At 48.8% G+C, this 10,091-nt stretch overlaps 3 protein-coding genes across 3 annotated transcripts; 2 read left to right on the forward strand and 1 right to left on the reverse strand.

The window, feature by feature from the left end:
- Window positions 1-1,451: 1,451 nt before the first annotated feature.
- Window positions 1,452-4,562, forward strand: F4817DRAFT_315753 (uncharacterized protein; the record flags this gene model as incomplete). Its single annotated transcript, XM_049300583.1, has 3 exons — window positions 1,452-1,841; window positions 1,946-4,119; window positions 4,184-4,562. The coding sequence occupies 3 exons, from the start codon at window positions 1,452-1,454 to the stop codon at window positions 4,560-4,562; spliced, it is 2,943 nt and encodes a 980-aa protein (XP_049159310.1).
- Window positions 4,359-5,203, forward strand: F4817DRAFT_103910 (uncharacterized protein). Its single transcript, XM_049297370.1, has one exon. It carries the CDS (start codon window positions 4,593-4,595, stop codon window positions 5,046-5,048), a length of 456 nt encoding a protein of 151 aa, XP_049159311.1. The 5' UTR covers window positions 4,359-4,592; the 3' UTR covers window positions 5,049-5,203.
- A 2,718-nt stretch (window positions 5,204-7,921) lies between these two features.
- F4817DRAFT_104103 (longevity assurance proteins LAG1/LAC1) lies at window positions 7,922-9,674 on the reverse strand. The gene is made up of 2 exons (XM_049297373.1): window positions 8,646-9,674; window positions 7,922-8,576 (listed from the first exon to the last, which is right to left on the reverse strand). Exons 1-2 carry the CDS (start codon window positions 9,579-9,581, stop codon window positions 8,082-8,084), a joined length of 1,431 nt encoding a protein of 476 aa, XP_049159312.1. The 5' UTR covers window positions 9,582-9,674; the 3' UTR covers window positions 7,922-8,081.
- Window positions 9,675-10,091: the final 417 nt, after the last annotated feature.

Genomic DNA, 10,091 nt, shown 5'->3' on the forward strand with positions numbered 1-10,091 from the left:
GACAGCTCCCTCATCATTGTTTCTTGTCGAGCTTTCCCCATCAACCTGCGTCTACCAGTTCGGGTCTAGAAGCCCGGTCTACTATCCTATCCACCCACATTGTCGCTCTTGCTCGCACCACCTTCTTACCAACTAATCACCACAACCAACCGCTGTTACTTACTGCCTATTACTTTTACCACCACTACATTCAAAGTGTGTATGAGCGTGCGTGTGCGTATGTGTGTATCTTGTTTGTTATTATTATCATAATCACCATCATAGTCACCATCAAAGTCATCATCATCATCATCATCGTCACGACTCTTTCATACACCATCCTCCTGTTCTTATTTCTAGCCATCCAGTCCCGTCCCTTGTGTCCTTATTCAAACAACGCTAGCCCTTACTAGTTTTACAATATTGTATCCATTCCAGTCTCTACCGCCCTACCTTTTTTTTTTTTACAAGGATCTATCAACATCTTACCCTGGGTTCGGGTTGCCTGATCTGAATTTGGGTACTCAAGAACAGGCACACATCCCACCTTTTTTCCTGCCCCTGTTACTACCTTGCCCCGTTCATACGGATCCCTTGTCAACTTCTGCTTTTACGCACTTCACTTGGGTTTTCTTGTGCGACAGTATTGCCGCTTGAGAAGAGAAGATCCTCCAACCTTTCTACAACAACACCTCTTTTAACCAATCTTGTTTTTCTTCTTATTATTTATTTTTTCCAATTAAAACATACGCTCGTTTGCAATTGACTTTTCACACATTTTACCCTCCGTCAAAGCATAGAGTTACCCACTTCATTGTACCCCGTCCTTAGACAGCAACACAAGCCGAGCCTATCGTGCTCGCCGTTGTTACTTGGATCCCTAATAAAATCGTGCCATCGAAAGGGTCAGTTATATCCCCCCTGGCGCAGATCCTGGCTAGAACCGAGCAACGCCTCTAGTCACTTGCTTGCTTGCTTCTCCCTCTCATAGACGGATCAGCTTGGACCAGAGAGAGAGAGAGAGACCCTTAACTCTTTCCCTTTCCCTTCTTTATCAGGTACGCTAGTCTCGAGTCAGTCTGCTCCAGTCTGCTCCAGAGTGTGGCTTTCGCCACTAACACCGTCTGATGACCTGCCCCACCAGAACATGGACTCGGGATTCCACTAACTTGAGCCGAACTTAGGAACAACTTGACTTTTAGTTTCTTGTTGATTTTCTTGAAAAAATCACCGCTGCCGTAGGCAAGCAATCTAGGCATCGCAGTCAAGCAGTTGCGGGCTCTACTGCTTGAAGCAATTGGGGGTCGTGATCTTTTGCAGCTGCGGCAATGACCCAGTGCAAGCATTGTCGTCAGTAATATGTACGTCAAGCACGCCTTGCAGCATGCAGTGCAATGCTCAAGTCCGATTTGTACACTTTTCTTACGTATCCGGGAACATTATATGCTGACCTGCACGTTTCACAGAGCAAGATGGCGGAAGTCATCATCAACCCTCCCGACTCCCCGGCGGAGAGGGTTCGAGACGTTACTCAGTACCTTTACCCGGATCTCCTCCTGCTGGTCTTCATCCTCGTCGGCGCCACCCACTCCGTCTACACCGCTATGCGTAAGGACGACGTAGTCGTGCCTACTATCCGAGGTCCAGGCGGCAAGCCGCTTCCCGTTACCAAAAGAAGATTGTCCGACGACGACGCATCAGACCCTGATGATTTCAGCCCACATGCCAGGAGGTTTTTTCAGTGTTCTATGGTTATAGCAACCTTGACCTTTCTCGCTACGGGCGGCGCAATTGCTGCCCGTGCTCTGATTCATAGGAGCGCGGATGGTGAACATGGCTGGTGGTGCGGCGAACCGAAAACCGTAAGCAATTTTTATTTTGTTTTGTTTTGTTTTGTTTTGATTTTCTGTCCTACGGTTAAAATTAATTATATTGAGATGACTTTTTAACTTTGTGCAAATTATAGGTCTTCGTCCTTGGATCAGCATTTCTTTATGTGTATTTGACTTTGACGATGTTTGACTGGAAAAGCAGCCCGAGCCTGGTCCATATCCTCACTTGGAGCTTTGCTCTTGTTGGGGAAATCATCATCTTCGTTTGCGACGCGGTGGTCTTATCCCGCCCCCACAAAGTCATGGTTAACCTCAGTCGCGAAAAGTACGTGATTGTAGATGGCATCGACAAGTGGGACATGATTGACCTCGGCTTATCCCTCGGAAGAATCGCCACTCTAGTTGGCATGATCCTAGTTTATTATACCATTATCCTCCTAAGAAACCGGGCGCAGCCAGAGAAATACGAACATGGACAGGAATATGATTACGAGGCTGACGAATCCACACCCCTCCTAAATGGCGAGGCCAATGGCTACCGCACCAATGGGCATGCTTCCCACCCGGGCGCAAACGGTGCCGCAAATGGCAACGCTAATGGCAATGCCGATGCGAGCCACCCCATGGTTGACGAAGACGCTGGGTTCTACCGCCCGGAAAAGCTACCGCATACCACCTGGTTTGAATATCTCCGGGGTTATTCCGTCTTTTTCCCGTACATGTGGCCTAACAAGCAGCTGCGACTTCAGATTATCGTGGTAGTCTGCTTTGTCCTACTAGTTCTTCAGCGGATGGTGAACATCATGGTCCCTTACCAGATCGGTGCTGTCACGAATCAGCTTTCCGGAGATGATCTTAAGGAAGGCGAGAAGCGCACTATGCCGTGGCTCTCGCTCGGCCTGCTTATCGTGTATAAGCTACTGCAGGGCCCGTCTGGGCTTTTGGGGTCTTTGAGATCTCTGCTATGGATTCCCGTTTCCCAGCACACGTACCGAGCTCTTACCACGTCGGCATTTGAACACGTGCATTCCCTGAGCCTCGATTTCCATCTAGGCAAGAGGACCGGTGAGGTTTTATCCGCATTGAACAAGGGCTCTTCGGTCAACTCCTTCCTCGAGCAAGTCACATTCCAGGTCTTTCCGATGCTTATCGACTTGTTTGTAGCTATAAGCTACTTCTACGTTAAGTTTGATGCCGTCTACGCCGTCATCGTTTGCGCAATTACATTCTATTATTTGTTTTTGACAATACGCATGGCGTCCAAGACCGCCGACCAGAGGCGAGCAATGTCCAACGCGGATAGGGAAGAAGAAGCAGTCAAGAATGACTCCATCATCTCGTACGAGACGGTCAAGTATTTCAATGCGGAAGACTTCGAGTTTAATCGGTACAGAGAGGCCATAAACAATTTCCAAGTCGCCGAGGCCAAGGTCACGTGGAGTATAAGTACCATGAACATTTGCCAGTCCTTAGTCTTCATGATAGGGATGTTGGTTACCATGATGCTTGGAGCGTACCAGGTTACGATGGGTAGCCGAAAAGTGGGTGACTTTGTTACATTGATGATCTATCTGGGCCAGCTCCAGGGTCCGCTCAACTTCTTCGGCACATTCTACCGTACCGTTCAGCAGGCTATGATCTCTGGGGAGCGTCTCCTAGAGCTCTTCAAGCAACGCCCGACAGTGGTTAATCGTCCCGGTGCCGTTGACGTCGCTTCGTGTGAGGGCCGTGTCGAATTTTCTAAGGTCAAATTCGCATACGACAAGAGGAAGCCTGCGTTAAGGAACCTCAGCTTCACATGTGAGCCCGGCACGACCACGGCGCTTGTCGGCGAATCGGGCGGCGGCAAATCTACCCTTTTCCGACTGATGTATCGCTACTTCAACTGCCAGGAGGGTAACATTAAGATAGACGGCCGTGATATTAAGGATGTCACTATCGACTCTGTCCGACGCTACATAGGAGTAGTACCGCAAGATACGGTATTGTTTAACGACACACTCATGTACAACCTGAGATACGCCAACCAGCATGCGACCGACGACGATATCTTTGCCGCATGCCAAGCCGCCAGCATACACGAGAGGATCATGTCTTTCCCCGACGGCTATAACACCAAGGTCGGAGAGCGAGGTCTTCGCTTGAGTGGCGGTGAGAAGCAGCGGGTTGCCATCGCCCGAACCCTGCTTAAGAATCCTAAGATTATCATGCTGGATGAGGCTACCTCGGCTCTTGATAGCCACACAGAGCAGCAGATTCAGTCCCGACTAGCCGCCATCGGTCGCGGCCGTACATTGCTAATCATTGCGTAAGTTCCCACGTCGTATAATATGTGATGATGTGATGAAACTAGGTCAGCTAACCGGTTTTAGACATCGTCTGTCTACTATCACCCATGCAGATCAGATTCTTGTGCTGCATCAAGGAACTATCGTCGAGAAGGGTACGCACGATAAGCTTCTTGAGCTCAACGGTCGATACGCATCCATGTGGAATCGCCAGGCAAAAGCCGAAAAGGCAGCCGAGGACGCCCGTAATGCGACGCGTAAGGCTGAAAAGCTTTTGCGAAAGGCTAATATCCCTGCGGCTTCGGGAGACCATCACAGCCGAACCGAGCACTCCAAAAACAACAACAACAACAACAACGACGACTCGAGCAGCTCGTCTGACGAGTCGGTTACTCCCGGACGACATGGCGGCCAGTCGGAATCTACGACGCTGGTTGAAGGCTCCCCTCGATCGACCCACTAATTCTAATGTCCACTAACTTGGGCTCGATTCATGTCCATATTCCCATTTTCCGCGATATATAGTTTTTATTGCCTAATAAGCTTCTCACGCCCCGGGCTGCCGGGCATTGCATTAAACATGGCGTTGGTGGCATATACAGAAAAAGACGCCTCCACACGGGAGGCTGTCGGCGGCTTTGCATTTCCGGTTATCACGATTCTTCGCAACGATACCAAAAAGACTTATGCGGTTCTGTCTTATTTAATTCACTATCGTTGTTCGCACAGCAGACGATCAGTCATGGCCCTTTACATGAAAAAAAAAAGTTCGGGCAAAGACGGGATGGAACAGGAAGGAACGGAACGGAAACAAACCAATGTCGGAGGGGGGGAGGAAGGGCTTCTGCTTTTTTATTATTACACATCTTTTTATTTTTATTTATTTTTTGGTCCGGATCAAGTCAGTCGGGTTGCTATTGGCTATTGGCTATTGGCTATTGGCTTTTGAACGGTGGGCGGAGTACCACCTTAATGAGACGACGATGACGGGCAGCATGAGACGAGATGATGAGAGGATGAGAGGAGAAATGTGATTTACTCAAGGGAGGGAAACGTGTATTGCAAATGACTTAGACCCTACAGGTGGCTTTACAGCCCCATCCACAAATACCGGAAGCTTTCTCTCCAAGCTTTACGAACAACGGGGTGGCGACCCGATTCCGTCCCGTTGCTTGCTACTAGATTGTGTGTGTATACGAAACCGCGTGAGAGGTTCAAGTGAGGCTGAAGATTTCTTACTTTGGTTGCGTGGCAGTTTGATGATTGATGTTACAGTCTTGCAACCCATAGAATTCCAAATCCTTTTCCGTCACCCCAAGACCCCAAAAACCCAAACTGGTTCCAAAGCAACCCTCCCCCCCCCTTCCCCCCTGGTCCGGGGTGTTTCGCTCGCGTGCGGCTCGCGTTTCTTCATGCCGGCAAAGCGGGAGATCGGCCATGATGGCTAATATAAATCCGAACCCCTATCTCTTACCTCCCGGGCAGCGTTGCATTTTTTTTTCTTTCGAATTTTTTTTTTTATCTCTTTCCCCTAGGCTAGGTAGGGATTAGATGCCTTCTCCATTCTTACCTTGTCCTTGCCCTTAGTAAGTGCAGTATGATGTGATATACGCAGGTAGGCAGGTGTAAAGTGTATGTATGCATGCGCGTACCTGCAGCAGCAAATGGCCCTTGCAGCGTTGCTTGTCTTGTCTTGGTTTTTTTTTTTTTGTTTTTTTTCTTGCTGCTGTGTACTTCCTACCGGCGGCAGGGGAGGAGGAGGAGGGGGGAGGAACTATGTACGTGGGCAAGGTGACGGGATAAGATTTGCGTAGAAGGGAATAGTATGGAAGCTGAGTGATGAATGTTACGGTGTGAGGGTAAGGTATAGTACTACTTCGGAACACTATACTATACTATACTAGTTATACTATAGTATACTAAGACATGAGATGGGATTTAGGAAGAAGGGAAAAAAAAAAAGAAAAAAATAGAAAGAAAAAGTTCCGGCTGCCTTTGCCATGTCATCGTGCCTTGAAATTTTTTTTAGGGGTCCTTCCCGCTCTGGTCACCCGCGGTCTCGTGCGGTATATACTTCCATACATATTTCCATACATACATACCTACCTACCTACCTACCTACCTACCTAGGTACTAGACAAGCATGAAACACACGCACGTACATGGTTAGGTTGGGTTAGGTAGTTTGGGTACATACGCGGTACTTGGATCCTATGTAATAGGAAAGTCTACCAAGAGGCGGCGGCGGTAGCGGTATTCCTTTTTTTTTTTTTTTTTTTTTCCACATTTGTTATAGAAGCATTTGTTATAGAAGGATTTACTATAACTACTATACTATAACTAGGGTATTTTTGGTGACTTATAGCATGACAAATACACCACACTAGCAAAAAAAGGGCCGTCTACTCTAACCAAACTAGCTTCCTTTACATATTCCTTTATTCCTTCTCGCGGCTCGCCTACCCTACCCTAAACTAAACTAAACTAAACCGTATACAGGTACGTAGCTTCTTGCCTCGCTCACCGCAAGCCGCCGCCGCACCACCACCGCCCACCCGCCCGCTCGCCCGCGCTACGCCACGCCAACCACGTGTACATACTCCGTCCTCGGAACCGGGGACCAACGGACCGACTACCTATGTACCTTGTGTGTTGCTAGATTCCAGCTTGACCGCGTGTTTACCTTTCACTCTTTCACTCTTTCTATGTATGTATGTACCTACGTATGTACAATCTCCTCATCGCCTCCATACACGTATCTGCCCAACTCCATATATACCCAACATACCGTAGGTACCTTAGGTACCTACCTACCTATCCATGTAAGTCACTAGGTTAGTCACTATGTACATAGGTTAGACATACATACATACATAACACTAAGCCAGCAAGCCAAACCCCAACGTGCCGGCCACCAGGGTCTCGGGACGAACGACCCGCGCCCCCCCTTCCCGCCCAGCCAGCCAGCCAGCCAGCCAAGAAGCACGCACGCCCTAATGTAGGTACGAAACACAAATAACGGTCTACGATACTACATACCTCCTCTTAGCCTATATCAAGGCGTATCTGGGGGACACCAGCTTCCGGAATATTCTCTGGAACACCGTTGTATCCGGGAAGAATACAGAATTTTCTTCAGTGCATGTGCATAGTAAAATCCTCCCCACGACTCTCGGCCGAGTCCCGCCCGAACGTGCACACGCACGCACGCACGCTCTCAAAACGTAAGCCGAGGCAAAGGAAACGGAGCAGACGCGTCATATCAAGGGTCTCGGTACGGCTTAGACGAGGCGGGTCTTTCCTTACTATCGCAAGGGATCCGTCCATCCACCATCTTTTATTAATAATTATATATATATATATATATATATATATGGGGGGTTTTGGTTATGGGTTTTAACTATCGTACGTAGGAAGAGGTAGTAGAAAAAGACAAAAGCAAAAAAAGAACGGTCAAAATGCTCTTTTCTCATCATGCTATGCTCATCGTTGGTCAAAGTCGTTGGTCCATCTCTCCGTCATTAGTACATTAATCAGCGAGACAGCTCCCGTAGCATCCATACCAAGCAAGCAACAGCAAGCAAGCTCGTGGAGGCTGAGCGCCCCAGACAGATTAGTCCCAACGTGTTCCCTGACCTGCCGCAAACCAACGACTTCTCTCATCCCTGGGTAACGTACCCAAGCGACCAAGAATCCCCCCCATATGCGCCGTTCCCATGACCCGTGAGCGAATGGCTTGGGATGCTAAACCCCATTCTCTGAACGCCTATGCCTATGATCGTTTAGACAGGCCGTCAGGGAACATACTGGTACCTATTTTCAAGGGAAATGCGTTATATAGCAATTCCCGCGGATACCAATAGTCTCATCTACGCCCGCCGTTTATGCTGAAATCCTGTATCGTGTTGTACATACAAGCCCCCTACTGGTTAAATTTTTACAAGCGAATGTCATGAATCGAAGGTAAGAAGCGGCGAACGTTCTATCGAGCCGCCTTCTTTTTCGACGCCGACGCTGACCCGTTCGAGCGGGTCTTAATGCCGTTTGCATTACCATTCCCGTTAGCATTGCCGTTAAGCAACGGCGTCGCTTCGGTGCTCTCCTTAATCGCTTTCGGTGTCTCTGCCTTCTCGTTCTCTGGCTCGTTAATATCGGATTCTTCAGCCTCAGAACGGTCGTCGTCCGCTTCGTTATAGACGATGAAGCGATAGGCAATCCTCACGATGAAGAAAAACCAGAACAGGTTGAGAGCCTGCAGAGACGAGAGGAGCGTAAGAGTGATAACGAAAGCAAGTTCACATTTGTACTGTCCGGTTTCCCAGTTTAGCTCGTAAGGGCCGACAGTCCTGAATTCGGTGAATAGTGAATAGATAATGCGAAGGTTGAGATAATGACGTAGGTAGGCCCATGAGGTCATAAAGATGAAGAAATAAGGTCCCACTAGAGGGTGGTCAATGTAATTGAGAGTTTTAGATGTCTGTTCAAATAAATCTATTAGTATTACACGTGGCAACTTAAGGTACCCGAGGGCACGGATCAGACTTACCGCAAGGAAGAAGTCACTAATGTCGTGGGTGATGTAAACAGCCAGACCTATGTACGTGAAATGAAAACGGTAGCTTAGCCCAATAAGCGTCAGACTAACGATATGGTGGCCAACGAGCTCCTTGTAATCCTTCCGCGGCTTTTCTATGCCAAGCAAGAGGACAATAGCCTGCTGGGCCCAGTAGGCGGCCTGGAATAGATAGTAGAATTTGAACATGGCCTCGTGCGTCTTATGAGGGAAGTTCTCATACATGCCGCGGGTATTGAAATACCAAACAGGGGTTCGGCTCATGACGTACATACCGGTCGGTCCCAAGAACCCGAAATAGATGGCGGTATACATCTGCTCTAGGAAACGCGCCTGTTTAGCACGCGACTTTAGACCGGCTCTCCTGGCGAGCGGGCGGAGAAGTTCTTGCATGATAAACTCGCGCGTAAAGGAGAGGACGACGGTATAGAAAGATACGAAGGCGATATCCCACCGCCCCTTGCCATATTGGACAGGCGCTTCGGGATCAGCACCGGCCTCGGGCGGGAGCTTGTACGAGAGGAAGATGAAGTGATGAACGGGGTTCGATTCGGTCGGATTAATGGCGTACACAAACAGGGAGATGACCAAGAGGACTAGGGGTAAGACCCAAGTATGCTTGAGGGCGTAGTGCTTGCAGCGACGCAAAAGGGAGCGGGCTTTGCGACGCTTTGAACCCCTCCTAGAAACTTCCTTGCCATCCGGTGTGGAAGGCTTTTGCGTATGTCCATTTGTATCTTGAAATGTCGCGAGACTCGCCTGCAAACTAGGCGCACCTGTGTCTCCCACCCTGATGTCCGTACCAAGTACGCTCGATTTCCTACGCCGACGCGCATTCCCCTGATCAGCCGCCGAGTGTAGTTGGTCGGCCGAGCTATTGAGGATTGGAAATGGTTCCTGGGGTGCCATTGTCACAGAGGTCGATCTCGTCGCAGAAAACTAGCTAAGACGAAAGGAGCTGCGAAGATAGACACGCAGCAGATGACGTGAGGACGCCTACTAATAGACGGTATGAGCAATTGGAATTTCCGGCTTTGACGATCCCGGCTACCTAGTCGATCCCAGAATGCTTAAGGAGTGAAAGCAATCCAGACTTCTAGTATCGATAGGCGGGAAAAAAAAAAGAATTGAGGTGGTTGTTGGAGAGAAGAAGGAAGAGGAGGTAAAAAGTTACGGTGGTAGTGTCAGTGGTCGGTTGGTCGGTTGGTGCATGAGAATTGATAAGATTTGACAGGTCTGATAGGTCTGATAGGCAGATTAGCATTAATGGACTAGTACTAAGCCCCGTTAAGAGCTCATATTTATGCTTTTAAGTGCTGTAGGTAAGATTGTGCAATAAAACTTTTAAGTTGGACCCTTTTCTGCCAGCAGCCAGGAGCACACATAGCGGGGCAAGCATATGATTTCTGCAATCACCAA

Source organism: Daldinia loculata, assembly GCF_022478755.1.
Source record: "Daldinia loculata strain CBS 113971 unplaced genomic scaffold F4817scaffold_23, whole genome shotgun sequence".
Lineage (NCBI taxonomy): Eukaryota > Fungi > Ascomycota > Sordariomycetes > Xylariales > Hypoxylaceae > Daldinia > Daldinia loculata.

What these genes read in the sequence shown, in the direction of transcription:
- F4817DRAFT_103910 (XM_049297370.1), top strand. Translation starts at nt 4,593, where the DNA reads ATGTCCATATTCCCATTTTCCGCGATATATAGTTTTTATTGCCTAATA.
- F4817DRAFT_104103 (XM_049297373.1), bottom strand. Translation starts at nt 9,581, where the DNA reads ATGGCACCCCAGGAACCATTTCCAATCCTCAATAGCTCGGCCGACCAA. An exon ending in TTAGTGACTTCTTCCTTGCG is followed by an intron (nt 8,577 to 8,645) that starts GTAAGTCTGATC and finishes TTATTTGAACAG; the next exon opens with ACATCTAAAACTCTCAATTA.